The sequence below is a fragment of the Chaetura pelagica genome, unplaced genomic scaffold (assembly GCF_000747805.2).
Source record: "Chaetura pelagica isolate M959 unplaced genomic scaffold, ChaPel_1.0 scaffold344, whole genome shotgun sequence".
Taxonomy (NCBI): Eukaryota; Metazoa; Chordata; class Aves; order Apodiformes; family Apodidae; genus Chaetura; species Chaetura pelagica.
This window is the reverse complement of record NW_009953098.1, coordinates 8,521,035-8,538,323: the sequence shown is the minus strand read 5'-3', so window position 1 is coordinate 8,538,323 and position 17,289 is coordinate 8,521,035. Positions and strand designations below refer to the sequence as shown.

At 42.6% G+C, this 17,289-nt stretch overlaps 1 protein-coding gene across 1 annotated transcript in view; it reads left to right on the top strand.

Annotated features, from left to right (window-relative positions):
* The window catches only part of CAPN6 (calpain 6), a 38,652-nt gene extending 23,989 nt beyond the window's left edge, over nt 1-14,663 (top strand). Inside the window, exons 6-12 of the mRNA XM_009997148.1 lie at nt 588-665; nt 1,889-2,084; nt 4,650-4,772; nt 6,281-6,483; nt 6,996-7,117; nt 12,687-12,823; nt 14,348-14,663. Of these exons, the coding sequence (XP_009995450.1) occupies nt 588-665; nt 1,889-2,084; nt 4,650-4,772; nt 6,281-6,483; nt 6,996-7,117; nt 12,687-12,823; nt 14,348-14,530 (1,042 nt within the window). The 3' untranslated portion in view covers nt 14,531-14,663. The remainder of the gene's footprint in view (nt 1-587; nt 666-1,888; nt 2,085-4,649; nt 4,773-6,280; nt 6,484-6,995; nt 7,118-12,686; nt 12,824-14,347) is intronic.
* Nucleotides 14,664-17,289: the final 2,626 nt, after the last annotated feature.

Sequence of the window (17,289 nt, the reverse complement as noted above, 5' to 3'; positions counted from 1 at the left end):
CAGGTGTCTCCAGGGGACAATGCAGAGCATATGTAAGTTTTATGCTAATGAAGTGTCTATGTGTGTAGTGCTTCACTGGAAACTGGACACTAGGCTTGTGCTGCAGCTCTTTCTTCTCCAAGGCTCTCTGGGGAAATCTCAGCCCTCAGGCCTGTTTTATTTAAGGAGATTGAAAGACAAAGAGAACCCCCTTGGTCTAAGTGAAGTGTTCAGTAAGATTCTGAGGGGGAAAATCAGGTTTCTTTAGAAGGGCCCTAAAGAATCTCGTCAATCTCATGACCTTTCAATCCAGCTGTTTAAGTGTCCTAAGGGATGGTGTGACAAAGCAGATCTACAGTTCTGTTCTAGTCATACCAATTTCCCATTAATCTCTTTCTCTTTGAGTAGCTTTCAAATCAATTGATGTTTCAAAACTCCTCCTGTAAGCCCCACACCTTTTTCATGAATATAATCTGCCTTTACAACAAGACCATGAGAGAACTTTAACTGCAGTTTTTTTTCCAGGTGTACTTAATTTAGGTTATTAATAATCTTTGGTTTCCTTTTATTTCTGTCACCCTCCCACACTTTTTTTTTTCCCCCTTTAGTTCTGAGGAGTGGAACAAAGTCAGCAATTCAGAACGTAAGAGCTTGGGACTCACTCTTGAGAATGATGGAGAGTTCTGGTGAGTGGGAGTCATTTGAACAGCTTGGAGATACAGGTTACACTGAGTAATTGTCATTAATTCTGCCATTTAACAGCTTTGAAAACAACTCCCCCAAATGGATAAGGTTATCCAGTCCTGGCACAAGGTCTGTTTCTTTTGAAACTCTTGAGGGATGACAGAGAAAAACAGAAAAACTGAATTAAAAACTAGTAGAACAAAATTAGTAGCTCTTAGTAAGTTTAAGTTTCAAACACCATCAAAATCTGTTATCCATATTCAGGACATTAATTTGGAATCCAAGACAACACATGTGCTGGTTTACATGACAGAATGTCAAATACTGAACACACTGTCAATCCTGTTCACTGACTGCTGTACTTATCTCTAGGATTTCTAGGTCAACTGTAGCTAAGGTATCTGCAATCTAAATTGCAACCAAGGAATTTTGGTATGTACCAGTATTTTCCAGCATGGGCACAAAAAGTGTTCTCTAGAATTCTGGTAAATTAGCCTCTGCTTAGAGCTTAGAGCACACCAAGGAAGTCCATCAACTTCTTCAGTAGATCATCAGTGTTGCACCAAGTGTGCTTGTAGGGCTAAGTATGACAAGTCTTCTGTTTGCTTGGCTTTGTCAGAAGTGGTGACTGGAGGCCAGCTGTGGGGTTTGGTTCTGGGCCATTAATAAGCCAGGACATGATGGTATTTCAGAGGTGCTAAGCTGTTAGAGGAGGTGATTTTTTTTAACTACTCTGCAATCCAGTCTGTCACTTTAGCCAGCACAGTTTAGGGCATTGAGATGGTGCTAAATAAAAGCTATGAAAGGTACAGAACTTTGAACAAGGCTCAGAGACAGCTGTAAACAATAAGGATTGTAATCATGAGGAGTGGATGGTGCTTTGGTTGCAGGCAGTCTCTTTTGCCTTTGCAAAATATGTTATCAAATCCAGCCTGGTACTACAACCTATCCTTGAGGCTTAGGTGCTGCAACTGAGCATTTCCAGACCTGACCAAGCACACCGAGGTGGAAATTCTCTACATTAAGTTCTAAGATGGTGTGATTGTGGTTTCCACAAGTATTTCCACATGCAGAGCTTTCCAGTGAATCAGTCTGTTCTCTGGACAGCTGAGCAATGTCTCCTTTTAAATTGCTGGAAATTTTGGTGTGTTATTTTGGCTGTTCACATGAGTATCACTGTTTATTTTTAAGTAAACCATGACTTTCCTGGTGTCCCATGGAATAGGATGACGTTTGAGGACTGGTGTAAGAATTTCACTGATGTGGACATCTGCCGGATTGTGAATACTTCCTACTTCAGCATCCACAAGACCTGGGAGAAGAAAATGATGCATGGGGCTTGGGCAAAGAATTCAGAGCCCCTGCTAAATCGCTGTGGTGGGTGCTTTGATAACAAAGAGACCTTTCTTCAGAATCCCCAGGTGGGAATACCTTTTGTGTGTTGAAATGTATCCACTTTAGATAGGGCTTCTGAAGTATCCAAAGTATTTAGGAGTTGGAAGTGACTACTTGATAGGCATCTCATTGCTGGTTCACTGCATGTTTCAGTGATTTCTGTGAAATCTCTCAGAAAAATTTAGGTATTTGTTTAGGACTGATCATGCTTGGGGCAGATGAGTCAGGCAGACCAGGATTAGTGAAGTCCTGCCTTGACTTCTTTCAGTTTCCCAGTTGTAGAAAGGCAGAAAGTCTCATTTTCTACTGACAGAACTCCATTTACTTAACACCCTTAAACAGCCTGAGGATTTGATCCACTGTATTTAGTTAGTATTCCTTTGCATTATCGAATGTTCTGGAAGTATCTAGTCTCTTCTCATAATCACTACAGAATTTTCCTTGTCTCATCCTACCTGGTGACTTTCCAGGTATTCAAGTTATCTGTTAATCCATTCTTAGTCCATTTCTCACTTTAGTGCCCTTGGAGCTGTATGTTTTCCTCCCAGTCCATGCATATTCAGGCATAAAACTACCATTAGTGTTGATGAGATCTGGGCACCTACTGTTCGCCTGCCACAGAGAACAAAATATTCGTGTTGCAGTTGAGCACTGTGCCTGGTGTAATGGAAGTTCTTCTTATCCAGTTTTATTTCTAGGCTACTTGATTAAAAGGCTCCTAATAGCAGTGCTGGAACACATTTATGTTAGCTTAAGGCCATTCTAAATAACTGTGACAAATACTGCCACAGTCTAGAGATAATCTGTCTTTTCTCCCTGAGTGAAATGCCTGACACTAAGGCCTCCTGTGAAGTTTCTGTACAGAGAGGGATTGTGACACTTCAGGACCTTTCACACCTGAGTTTGGCCTGGAATGCTCCAGGTTATCTGACAAGGAAACACTGCAAATGGTTCAACAGGGACAATAATTAAAATGTGCCTTACTAGGTGCTGCTACATGTTTATACCTTGCTTTTTAGATTCTCCCTACAGAGGCTCTTTACAAGCCCTAGGACTCTCTTCAGGATCCTGTGCTTTCTCTGCTGCGATGTTTCTATAGTATGCAAGAAAGAGTATGAATTTGTACCAAATCCAGTCAGCCCAGAACAGCAAGCACTAGTTCTGTAGGAGGCCAATCTGGACTGTAAATACTGTGAACAATTAATAAAGCCCAGAGGCTTGGGAAAGTATTGATTTTCTTTCCAGTACTGCTGTGCTTCAGCCATCCCTGCTAGAGGTTAGTGTTCCCTCCATGTGGGTGTGACACTGCCTGAGATAGTGACAGTCAGGAATGAGAAATGGATGGAGCCTTATTCTGCAGTCAGTACAGAGGATTGTTCCACACCAGTAACCAAGGCAATCTCAGTATCTACCTCAGAGCAAAGCTTAATGACAATTTGCTTTTTAGCAGCTCTTGGAGAAGCAGGGAGGGGGGAACTGAACCACTGATGATATTCCTCTCCACACTGTTAGAGGATTTCAACTGAAATCAGAACGTGTGTTGCACATAGTACCCAGCTGTGCTCTGCTGGTTTATGCTTTTATTTGTTTGCTTCATATTTAAAGGTCTTAGATAATGGAAGAATACAGCATCTGTGTAAACTAGTGTGCTCTTCCTCCTCGCTGGTTCTGACGACTCAGATTTGCCTTCTGTATGTGGAAGACAAAATTTAAAGTAGTCTCTAATAGTGAATAAATTTGAGTGTTTAATTCTTTGTCGTATAAAAATAAATAGCTGTCTGACTTTTTGTCTACTGAAGGAGTACATGCTTATGAGCTGGTCTGGCAGTGATACTTAATAATGTAAGCAATTCAAGTCTGATTTATCGAGATGAGAACTACTGCCTTAATTTTAAATTATTTCCTTTAATTGGTCTTAAACCCAAGTTAATTCAAGTTTAGACAGTTTGGATAAAAGGTTTGCATGTTAAAGATGCAGGGTCCTTCTTGACCCATTTCACTGGGTATTCCTAAGACTTTCAGGAAAATGGAGAAAGCCCAAAATTAGCAATCCTGTCATTCTATATTAAATAGAAATTGTAGGTGCAAAACAAAGTTGAGACTTGGGTTTTTTTAACTAAGATTCCTTCTTTTACAGATCCTATATAAAGATACTTGAAGTTTACAGGCCCTTGAGATATTCAAGTTGAAACAAGAATCAAAGATTATCAAAGACCCCATCTGGAGTATATTGGCTAATTTTTTAAATCTCATTCCTGATTTACATATATATAAAACTTAATAATTTGTCTTTTGCTCAGAGGTGTTCTCTTCTGCTGCCTCAATAGTTACTTTTTAATTATTTTTCATGCTGTGAATTATGTGAATTATCTGTTTCAGTGTCTCTGATATTTTTGGTTTAATGATCCTTACTATAGCATTAATTTTCAGCTGTAAATTGCTGGGAATGACTGCTACATGAAGCACTCTCCTCCTACTGCCAAATGTATTTTGATTTGCCTCCTTTGTGTGCACATATTTCCTTGGTGATGGCTTTATCTTCAGTATCCTAAGACATTTCTAACAGCTTACCCTCTTCTCCCTTGTATTAGTACATCTTTGATGTGAAGAAGACAGAGGACAAAGTGTTGGTCTCGTTACAACAGGAGGATCGCCGCAAATACAAGAAGGAAGGGAAAGGAGACAGCATCCCAATAGGCTTTGAAATATTGAAGGTAGGCAGCCATCTGCAGCCCTGGTCCAGAGTTTGCTCAGCAGTCCTGCTCCAGCCTGGCAGTGAGATCTTGGGCAGAGGGAGGCACGATTATCAAGGTGGGGTCTGGCTCTCTGCTCAACACGAGGTGTGCATGTGTTACACAGACTATTTGTACTAGAGTTTAGTTCAGTTCAAACTCTATTTGAACTAAAGGAACATAAGTAATTTTTCCCTATTGCAAAAGAATTTGAAGTGCGTTTCCCACCTCAAGCTTAGGAAGGAAGGAAGGGAGGGAGGGAGGGAGGGAGGAATGGAGGTAAGCAAGGAAGGAATATAACTAGTGTAGATATCAGTAAGAAACTATTCATCGTGAGGGTAGTAAGGTTGAACTAAAGGAACATAAGTAATTTTTCCCTATTGCAAAAGAATTTGAAGTGCGTTTCCCACCTCAAGCTTAGGAAGGAAGGAAGGGAGGGAGGGAGGGAGGGAGGGAAGAAGGGAGGAAAGGAAGGAAGGAAACTGATGCTTGTAACATGGAAGTTTGTTACTCCTTCTCACTGGGGACTCCTGCCTCTGTTTCATTGGCAACTACAGCCAAGTGAATGTGTTTGGGAAGTCTGCAGTTCTTCTTTTGTCACTTACAAAAAAGAATCAAGAGTGTTTTTAAAAGCTGGAGTAGTAGGTAGGAAATAAGCATATGTGAAAAGGAACCAGAGCGATCCCAAACAATATTTTAATTGCGCTTCCAGGGAAAATTGAGTAAAATGAAAACATATGAACTGAAAGGAGGAAAGCAAGAGGAACATCTATGTCTCTGCTTTTTCATTGAAGATCAGAATTCTCTTATTTGATGCTATCACTAGTGGGACTACACTTAGCCTGAAGAGTCAGTTTCTAACAGTTAGAGCTGCTGACATCTGCATCACATCTGTTCATTTGACAAACACCTGTTAACCACATATATTTAAAAATACCATTACAGAAAGTAGCATAATTTACCTTGCCTTGTTCATGCCTGTGTAACTAATGTGGAAAGGCTTGGAAAACAGAATCACACCTTCAGAAAAGTATCAGTGCTTTGTCTTTATTCCTGTTCAACAATTTTTCTGTTTCAGAAGTGTTCTAACCCACCAGGCTCATTATGATGGCTAAAAGCCTTTGGAAGATCAAGACCTAAATTATCTGAAGACAAAAGATAACTACCAGAAAATAATGTAGGGTGATCTTTGCCCCCAGGAGCTGCTTAAGAAATAGGTTTATGGTCTAACTGTGCTGTGACACATATCAGTTCCTGAAGTGCAGAACAGCACTGCTTGGTATGTGGGCTAGCTTTTGGAGCAGTGGATTGCTCATCAGGACTCTCTCTGCCACAGTTTCAGTGGCTGAAAAACCATTTGCCAGACTGTTAGTCTTTATTGCACATTGTCTTTTCTGCCTGTGAAAGGCTGGGTGATGCGCAGGGAAATCCTGCCTGTTAGCTCTGATATCCTTCCTCTCGCTAATCCCTGTACTGCTCTGTGGCTGTAGGTGGAGGATAACAGAGGCTATCGACTACACAAGCTCACTGTGCAGGAGAGAGTGGCCACGTCTCCCTACATCAACACACGCACTGTCTTCTTGAAGAGGATCCTTAAGCAAGGCCGCTATGTCCTTATCCCAACTACGTATCGTCCTGGTGTCACTACAAAGTTCATCCTGAGACTCTTCACAGATGTGCCATCAAAACTCAGGTAGGTTACAGTCACAGTGAGATGAGATCTTCCCCTGCCTACACTGGCTGCACATCCTTGGAAATTGTTGCCTGGTTGCTCCCAAATATCCCAGATTTGCTCGCTCATATCACAGAATCACAGAATTTTTTGAGTTGGAAGGGACCTTAAAGATGGTTGAGTTCCAGCTCCCCTGCATGGGCAGGGACACCTTCCACTAGAACAGCTGCTCAGAGCCTCATCCACTTTGAAACCAGTGGCCTGCAAGGGCAGAATTAGTGTTTCATGAAATCAGGCTCACTGAATTATTTTCTTGCTTTGATACTATTTTCTGTGATTTAAAATGGGTTTTTTTCCACCACTTCTGCTGCCATGTGAAAGATGAAAAGTCTGTCATTTTTGTACCACAAACTTCAAATGTGATAGATAATGAAAGAGTACAAATCTCATGTTCTGAAAATGCCTAATTTCCACAACCATTAATTGTTTGCTTGACATTCATTGGTTCAACTGCGTTTCCCATGATTTTTCAGGGAGCTGAAGGCAGATAAGCCCAAATTGACATGTTGGAGTCTTCTTTGTGGCTATCCACGCAGAGTCACCCAAATCAAAATTCATTCTGCAGTGGGCTTACAGAAGCAAGACAGATCAGGTGGTAAGTGTAAAGCCAGCCCGGATGACTGGAAGGGGCTTCTTCACTCCTCTAAAATGATCTGAGTTGATATGTAAGCAGGCAGAAATTATCCTAACAAACTGAAGATTTATGGGATTTTTTTCAACACGTTGTAAGATGTCCAAGGGAGAGATCAGATGAATAAGATGATGTAAACCAGCAAGAGTAATGTTTCATCTATACTGGTCCAGATGGGCAGCCAGACCCTCCTGAGAAGCTTTTTGTGGGGATTAGTAAAAAATTCACCTCTTAGGATTGTGTGTTTTCGAGATGGAGAATATCCGGGGTCATATAGTGCTGACTTACCTCAGCAATGTCATTCGTTGTCTTCAGAGCACTTAGTTACTCATTACCAGAAGCTTAATAGCACTTCAGGGAGGAAGTGATGGTTTTCAAACAAGCATTTTCATCTGGATAAACTAGGACAGGAAGAGGTTAAATTACTTGAACAGGACTGTGTAGCTACACATTAAAGGAAGTGTTCTGAAGGATAGTAAAATGTCTTTGTGGCACCGTCTTTGTGGCACCTGATGTTGACAGTTAATCAGGAGACTTGTCCAGTTGTCATTTGCTTCCTCATTTTCCACTCTTCTCTGTCTGTCAGCTTTCGTTTTTTAAGACCGGTGTAGGAAAAGGTAGACCCACACAGCACTGAGTGGTTGGTAGGGAAGAAGCAAAGGAGCAATGATACTAAAGTGAAATTGGAACAGGAAAGTAAAAGGGTTCCTGAAACATTTGCTGTGTGTACTCCAGGTATCTCTTTAGCCCTCTTCAGTTTAAGATGTGGAGCTCAGTTGCATTAATTTCTCATGGTACAGAAGTCAGTAGTCTTAGACCTGTAGTACAGTTCATCTTCAGTCTCACAACACAGCTGTACATTTTCTCCCACCAGCTGCCTACAGTTGTATTTCAGTCCCCTTTTCAGAGTTGTTCCTGGCACCCACTGAGTGGTGACTGAAGGTACTTTTCTCTGTGAAAGACACTTTCTGCTAAGTCTGCTTGTCTCTTCAATGGACTGAAGGGAAGTGATGTAGAAAATTGATTAATTGCATGTTTCTTGGTACTTTTCTTGAAAAACAGAAGCCACAAACATCTCGGTCAAGCAGGAGATACGTCTCAGTGTTCTCAGCAAGACAGGATTGATGGTGACTGGAGGGACTGTACATGACTAGAATAGCAGAGCAGTGCACTGAAAGGAGCCAGGATGTTCTTGTTCTTGCCCCATGAAGGACATTTTCATTTTTAAGGGTGTTTTTCTTTGGCTTTTAAAATTCCTTAAACATTTTTCTTTAACATTCCCTGCAGTAATGTAATAAAAGCCAATTCTCCACCCTTAGCATTTCACAATCTTTAGCATAATTACAGTCTTGACAAGATCATTAAAAACAATTCCCAGCAGCTGCCAAAGCCCAGGCTTGTGCTCCAAGAGCACTCTGGGATTTGGTGCATTGTGACACAGACCCTCAGGAATAGACAAACTGGACTTAACAACCAATGTGTAATTTATTTTCTAACTACAGCATAGCCCAAATACCTTTAGTACCCAGTACTACCACAGGTGGCCAAGTTGAACTGTTTATAGAAAATGGACTCATAAATTTTTTTGTTTAAACCTAAGCAACACTGCTGCTTAGTTATTTAATCTGCTGAATAAAATGCAGAATTGTGTCAAGTGATAGTATTTGTGAATTAGTACTGAATTAATCAAGTAGCTGAAAAAAATCAGCCTATCACTGTCAGTTTTATCTGAAGTATTTCCATTTCCCTGTGTGAAACAATGTGCCATTTTCAAATTAATCCAAAACAAAAGGGGATTTGAACAGAGAAACAAAATTAATCTTATTGTTTGACTTTGAATGAAAGTTCACAAAAAATAGTGATATATTTTCTTTTTGTATCAACATATAGCTTTCAGTAAAAGCCTTTGCCTCTTTTCAGACTGTAGTTTCAAATCTCATCCATTCAGGGAGCCTAGTTCCTTCACTTAAGTAGTTTCCCCATTATCTTGAATTCTGCTGTGAAATCTGTTTGAATCTTTCTTTATTAGTCTCTGCCTTCTAAGGGCACCTTGCTGGGAAATTTGGCAAAGCTCCTGATTAATACTCCATTTTTGGTAACAGAAAAAGCTGGATGTGGTACATATTTCTCACATTTCGTGTTTAAAAGAGTGGATATAGAAATTCCTTGAAGCACACTGCCTGGATGGATTATTTACACTAGAAAGTAATGTGTCCAGGGACACTAAATATCGCATATTCCATTATTGCTTCTAATGCTGCCACAAAAGATTGTGACTCCTTGTCATCTCTCATCTCCTCTCTGGCTTCTCTGGTTCCACACCTGTCCACATCCCTAGCTCAAGGAGGAATAGCAGCCAGGCTTTTGAACAAGACCAGCTTCCTCAGAAGTGAGTTTTTATCTCGAAGTCACATGAGCAGTTACCAAAATACCAGCCTTACCTGCTGTTCCTGGAGCATTTCCTGATGTAAACTAGATTTAGAAGTCAACAGCAGCCTCCTGCCTAATCAATACTGTGAAATGAGGGAAGAGGCCAGGCAGCAGTTGCCATTGGGAGCAGCAAGTAGAAGCTTCCTTTCACGTTAGGCACAGTCAATATGTTTATTCAAGTAGAAAATAGGTAGATTAAATGATTGTGTTTGCCTGCTGATAAGAGGACCTCATACAAAGTTTACTCATTTTCTGGTGCAAAGGTAGTTGGCAACTTGTTTCTGTGTGAGCTGCTGTGTCTGATTAGCCCTTCTGCGTTTCGTAAGGATTTTCTGACTTCTTCACCTCCTGATCCGAAGCATCTTACCTCTCAAGCTGCTGCTTTTCTTATGCTCAGTCTCTGTCATCTGTCATTATTCTGCCTTGTCCAGCCACCTGGCTGGTTTGTCATTATCATCCCTTAGCATAGAGAGAAGACAAACTTGATGATAAAGGAGCAGGTTATGATTCATTCTGAAGCTTCTGAGAACTGAGACATGGCATTAATCTCTCTGACAACCTGTCTGAAAACATCAGGATGTCTCTATACTCTGACAGTTAGGTATGCAGTTCCGGAAAGTAAAAGCAGCCTGAACAGAGGTACCTTTTTTGATATAACTAGGACAGAGGGATTTTAGACTTGAATGCACTGTTCTTCACATAAGCCCATCACTGTCATCTGAGAGTTTTGCTTAGCTTAAATTTCTGAGCAGCTATTTAAACAAAACTGGAAGATAATTAAGATTGCACAGCAAGCGCATACCCAGCCTGGGTCACAAGCTGGTTGTCATCAGAACCCTGCTCCCTGCCAGAAAGATGTTGTTTAATCTCTATTTTAAATGTTTATTGGAAAGCTCCTCCTTGCTGCTGTCTCTTGTCCATTGTCCTGTCTGGAAAAAATAAGGGATGGTTTGCTGTTGCCAAGAAGAGTGGATGAATCTAGCTGCCCACACTCAATTCTGAATGCATACAGGCTGCTTCTCTTGGAAGTGCCTCTCTGAATTAGCTTGTTCTGAAGTTGATCCAACGATCTGTGTGCCAAGCACAGTGACAGGTTAGCAAGAACATGAGGGAGCACTATGCGCTTGGAGATTTTCTGTCTCTCATTCCCAAGTCTGTTTTAAACTTGCTCTCAGTACTATCTGTCACTATCCGTTCCCAAGAGCTCACTGTGCATAGATTTCCGTAAGCCTTAGAAATGACATTACTGTTCAAGTGCTGCTGGCTTTTACAGATTTCAACTTTTTCCTTTGTTCTGTTCTTTTTGTACAACTTGTCAATACATCTGCATGCCCACAGGACTGAGATGAAACAGCTGTTTATGCACAACATGGTTTTCAAGGCACAGCTGAGTCATGTGTGCCTGAGAGCTGAGCCCAGTCTTGCTTCCACTGCCAGAGCAGCTGCCAGACTAGCAGCTCAAGTTGTTTTCACTCCCAGCTCATGGCAGACATTGGAATGGTGCTTTTCCACAATAGTAGCCCTTTCTGCATTTCTTTGTACTGTAAATAAATCAGCTGTAGCTGAGAACATCCCTCGTCTTACTCCACATATGCAGCTCTCCCATTTCTTTCTTCTATTCTGGAATTGTTGCCAGTCCTTCTGATACAACTGACCGTTCAGCAATGCCATCATGAGGTTGTGTTGTGCAGGTACCTTCCATGTTCCTCTTCTACCTCCCCCTTTTCTCCTAGCCCTTTCTGAGAATTCAAACCTTTTTCTCCCAAATGTCAGCTTTCCTTCCCCTTTCTTTTAGCAAGCCCCTAGTCCAGCAGAAGCGCCTGTTACCTTTTTAAGCTCTCTGTCCCTTCCCTGCCCCTTCTTATGCCCTTTATCTCTTAATTACTGTAAATGATCAGATGTTGCTTTGCTCTTCGCCTATGGCCAAGGTAGTTGATACCATTTCATGCAAGACCCGATTTTATTCAGATCCATTTTCCAAGTCTCTTTGCAAAGGGACAAGGTTTTTCATCACTGATTGCACACTGTGGTGCTGCCCCATGCCCCAGACCTAAGTCCACACATTCAGTGACACAGAAAGTAATTGCCCATCAGAAAAGCCAATATATTGCTACCTGCTATGGGAAGTGTGAGAGGTTGTCAGGGTAACAGGCCTATCACGTGTCTGGCCAGGTGTCGTCACAGTGCAGCATATGGAAAATTGTTTCTTTCTCATAAGTGGAAGTAGCTCCTTCTGTTTTGGATGTAGCTGTTACATGGTTTGTTTGTGTGAGATGTTGGTATCCATTCCGTCAAATGACTGATGTGTTTGAGGAATATCATCCTGAGTATGAATTGTTTAAAAAACAAAAGCTGCCTTAAAATTGTGCTGCATTTTGGCTGTCATTCCAATGTGGTATTTTCAAGTAGACGGTGATGAAATAGTATGTAAGAAATAATCACAAGTCTAACTTACATGGTGTAAGTGTACCCACATTCAGTGGGCTTATTTAAAACCCATATCTAAAAAGTAGCAAGGTGTGGAAAAACAGATATCCTGTCATTAACAATAGGAATAGACAGAAATAGTTGTGCTGAAATACAAAAATATGGGTAGTGTCTGCATTTAATTAAAGTTAATTAGAAAATGGAATGGCCCATTCTATTTGAGGATAAAGACAAGTGTTTCCAAATGGGTTCTTGCTCCCTGTTGCAATGGAAATAAAACATTAACATTTACAGCAGAGTTAAAATGTTACGTGTTTGGTGCTTACATCTAGAGCAGTGTCAGGCAGAGTTTCACCTTGAAGACTATCTCCTAGATGAGCTGGGGGGATGCACAGGAGGGGAATGTGGAAAGGTAACAGTCCCAGTCTAGGAGCTGAAGTGGTTTCACAGCAAATGGTGCTTGATTTTCAGCTCTGAGCACCCAGTGGTTAGAGGAGCTTTTTCACCTCTGCAGTGATGGGCAGCTAGCAGGGGATGTCAGGGGCTCTGGTGCTCTGTTCCTGTGCTCAGCTGTGGTGGTGCTGCCAGGCACAGGAGGGGGTTGCTCCTGCTGTGTTTCTGTGCAGGTCTCAGCTGCCATTTTGTGTCCTAAGAGCTGTGCTGCTGATTGTTTTAGGAGCAGATCCCTTTGTGCTTATCAAGTGTGAGAACCAGAAGGTGCGTTCCTCTGTGCAACATGATACGACCAGTGCCATCTTCAACACCCAAGTGATTTTCTACAGGAAGAACATCAACAGTCCTATCATTATCCAGGTGAGATCAGCCATGCAGGGTGGGCTGCTGAAGGTGGGTGTGGGAATACAACAGCATCACTGGGCTTGATGTGTGCTAACGGTTCCTTCATGACTCATAACCAGGATAGAAGCATGAGAACCTCTGCTTCTCTCACTGGGCTGTGCCTGGAGCTGTTCAGCTGCTCTACTGTTTCTCTAGTCTAGGGCTTTTCCATAAAACAGCAACTGATGACACTTAGGGAATAGAAGGTATGTTTCATTCCAATCCTTTGAAGATATTTATGGAATTACCTTTTGCCTCATTTGGTACCTGACAAAACAGAGACAAAGGAAAATCTAGTGTAGTCCAGAGTCAGTCTGAAATAAAACCAGACCTGGGGCTACTATTAAGAATGTTTTGACCTTGAATTCTTGTCCTGTGAGAATGAGATCCCCCTGTTTACCTCAGCACTAAGAAACACAAAGCTTGGTATTAGATGAGGCAGTCCAGGAAAACTTTGGGAGAGTGGAATGGCATTTCAGTGTGATACACACAGTTTCTAGTGTTAGACAAATACTAGGGACTATGTCTCCTTCATCAGTGTAGGGACATCTTGCAAGAAATCTGCAAATCAATTAACAGTGGCACATAAGTGCCAGAAATTAAAATAGCTTTATAGCACTGTGTTGCAAGGAGGGATACTTTTCTGAGTGTTCACAGCCTAATGCAGTACTGGTGCATAGTCCTCCTTTACTCCTCTGAACTAATGGCTATATTCTACAAATACTGTAACTAGTAGCATGATGATACACTGTTATTCCCCAAACCACACACTGTAGTTATGAGGGAACAGTTATCAGAGCTGATGGCACATGGTTTGGGTTCTTGGCACCTGCAGAATTCTCTGATCCTTAGTAAAGCTTTGATTTACAGATGGCACCTCATGCTATCTCTCTACACCATGCAGCTCAAACACTTCAGCTTTTCCAGGGTAACTCAAAGTTAGATACTAATGGACTTCACAGACTGAAGACTGGCATGTGAGATTTGCAGCAAAACCCTTTTGGTTGCTACTTGCTGTACACCCAAGCTCATGCTATGTAGTGACAAAGGACTTGGACAAGGACTCCAAAACCACTGCTGTCCCTTGCTTGAGCTGTGTGGACCTGCTTCTAACACAATCAGAGGAGAAGCACTGAAGACAGTGCAGAGGTGAGCACAATCAGGCAGAATGGCACAGACAGGCTGATTGCATGTAGATTTTTACTGCCAATAAGCTCAAACAGGTAATTTTTATTCCTCTTCTAGGCAGGCTGTGACCTGGAAAGCAAAAAGCTGCATTTAGCTCCTTATTTGTATAGTGTATATAAATGAGCATGCAAATCCAGAATCACCCCCACACTCTCTAGACAAGTATCTAAATTCACATGTACACCCCCTCCTCGCTGCTTTTTCAAGGGGTTGGGGTGGGAGGGGGTGACTCTCCCCTAGCACAGCCCTTTCAGGTGGGGTGTGAGAGAAGCATTGCTTCAGCAAGGTTTATTTCTCTTCCCTTGTCTCTAGGTCTGGAACAGCAACATCCTGTGTGACCAGTTCCTCGGACAGGCAGTGCTGGCAGCTTCCCCCAGTGACCCCAGAGAACAGCAGACTCTGCAGCTCCGAGGGAGAGGCAGCCGAGAAGCAGCCGAGGTGCCAGGTCGCATCACTGTCAAGGTTTTTTCCAGCGATGACCTCGTGGAGCTATGAATACCAAAGCCCTGCAGAGCCAGACAGAGCTGTCACCTCACAGCAGGGGGCTTTGTCTGTGCTTTTGTGTGAATGACTCGGGAGCAAAGGTTGCACGTAATCATAATCGCTTTAAAAAGAAAAAGCTCTCTAACTCTCCACATTATCATGGATAATGGGGAGAGAGGCTTTGAAAGAGGGAAAAATACAAATTTATACATATATATGTTCATGATACAGGAAATGCAGCAAAAGAGGGGCCAAACTAAATGTTAGCAGATAAGCTCATTAAGATGTGACCATCTTCCCCAGCAGCATCTTTCAGGAGCTCTTGGCACATAAGCTGGAAGCCCATGTGTCTTGTCACAGGTTCCCAGCACGTTACTGGGACTGGATGCAGGCAGGAATGGCTGCATCTCCATGCTCACATACCAGCAGGTTGGTGGGGTGGCAGGCACAAGGTGGGTTTCCATGGCACAGTCCTTGTTCGCTGCCAGGCTGTATTTTGGAGGGGGAGGTTCTTTTAAGCTTTGATGGAATTTTTTTTCATCAAATAGGTATATAAAATTATTGGTGAATTTCATAGTTATTGCTACAGACCAGATATTTCCATTCCTTGGCAAAAATGTCATTATTACTCAAGGAGTTGAGTCATAGGTCAGAGCCTTAAGCCCAGGCATGCCAGGGCAACATTAAAATAGAAGGGCAGGTCTTGGCAGAGTCTATTTGAACATCACAGCAAATAAGAGCTTTGTGCACATAAAGGCTCTCAGATTGATTTTTTTTATTCCATTCTCCACCTCAAGCTGATGACTTACAAATTGGTATCTGGCAATAGATGGGCATCTCACAATTGAACTGTGGTTTTGCTCAGAGGGCAAATTCAGCAAGGGGAGCCTCCTTGCTAAGGAGGCTTTGTTTAATCCACATGATGCTAAAAATGGAGTAATACTCCCTTTGCTTCATTAGATGTGATGGTAGCACCAGACAGAGAAGACAAAATTATCTCATGACAAGGATGGGTTTGTAAAACAAAGATGCTGTGCCATGGCAGGTATCAGGTGTCACTCAAAGTTTTGCATGGGTTTGTTGTTGATAGAGCTAATGTCTTTGAAGAAGTTTAGCTTGGGTATCATGGAGGACAGGTTTCGTTTCACATTTCCTTCAAACAGGGCTCAGGTACAAACTTTCTTTTAACCTTTACATGTAGCTTGATGGAAACATTTCCTCATAGCAGGCATTTCTGTGTCGTCAGACTGTGCAGTGATTCTGGCAAGGGAAGAGGTTCAACGTGTTAGATCTCTTGGAAATGGGTTTCATATGGTTGCAAATTCTGGTGTTGGAAGTGTAGCTCAAGGATGACTGTTCTGCCTTTTGTACAGCCAGGAAGTTTTGATTTCTCTGTACCCTGTAACCATTTCAGGCATTTTGTGCAGTTTTTGTAATTTATAAAATGGCCCTCAGTAGAGTTAATGTTTTCACAAAAGGTTTTTAAGTATCCTCAGGGATCATTGCCATGGAAGGAAAAAGCTTTCTCTGACATGTTGGAGATGGAATATATGGCTATGAATGATATTTTACCACCCTCAGCTTAGTTATGTGGACCAAGTTCCTAAATCCAGCAGTTTTTAAATAGCTTGGGCTCAAGCCGTTTTGCACACAGAGCGTTTATCAGATGTGAACTACGTGAGGTTGACAGTCCTACAGGCAAGTGAATTCTTCTCTGTAAACTCACAGCTTCAGAGTTGCTTATTTTCAGGTATGCTTGTAAAAATTTATATAATTTTTTTTTTTTTTTAAAGCATAAATTGTCACACAGACCAGAGCTTGGGCAAGGCACACAGGAACTGCAGCTCAGTCTGTGCTGTCTGAGCCCTCTCTGCATCGCTTTTCTTCCCACACAGTTTGATGCTGTGGTGGCCCAAGGGCTGCAGCCCCTTGGGTGCAGAGCACCATGCTGGTGTTTCAGCCATGGATAGAGCCCCATGCTGCGATTCGTGGGGCAGCAAAGCCTGCAGGACAGCACACCAAGGCAGAGCAGAATAGGTCATGTCATAGTCCTGTTTCAGATGGACTTTTCTCCAGGGGCTGTTCTGTATGAGAAGGGTGCAGTAAGAAGGGGTTGGCTTGGCCAGCTGATTGATTTGGGTCAGTGTTTAGCCTGAAGAAGGTTCCTGAGGGACAGCACCCAGCAGGGCCTGGCTGCCTTCCCTTCTGTGACCTGGAGGGAGGTGGAAGGAGACCAGAGGAGGCTTATGCTCCCCTGCCCAAATATTTGCCTGGTCTGAGAGTTGGTGTGAGCTCATTGAGCTCTTCTCAAAGCCCTTGGCTGCTTCTTTTGAGCCCTGCAGCACTGGGCTCTAGCTTTGGGCTACACATCCCACTTCAGCATCTGTGTAAGGGTTGTCCCACATGTCAGCAGGGCAGAGGGAGCTTGACCAGCAATTCTTGTTGTGTGCAACCTGATAAGGAGAGATTAGCTAAAGGTGATGGTTATTGTCAGTGTCTTCTTCCTTGCTGTCCCTCACCCTAAGACCACGAGCCCGGTCTGGGGATGTGTCCTTGTCCCTGGCCACACAACAGCAGTCTCTCAGGAGCCCTGTTAAGATTTTAAGGTGTAGTTGCTGTTTGTCTCAACTCACTGTTTGGAATTCTCAGTCTAGGGAGCTGCAGAGCAGAGAGCTGGGCCCGGCTGCTGCGGCGTGGCTGGGTCAGCCCGGCTGGAGCGGGGAGCAGCCGGGGCGGCAGCGTCCGGCCAGCATTTCGGAGAGCTGCGTTAC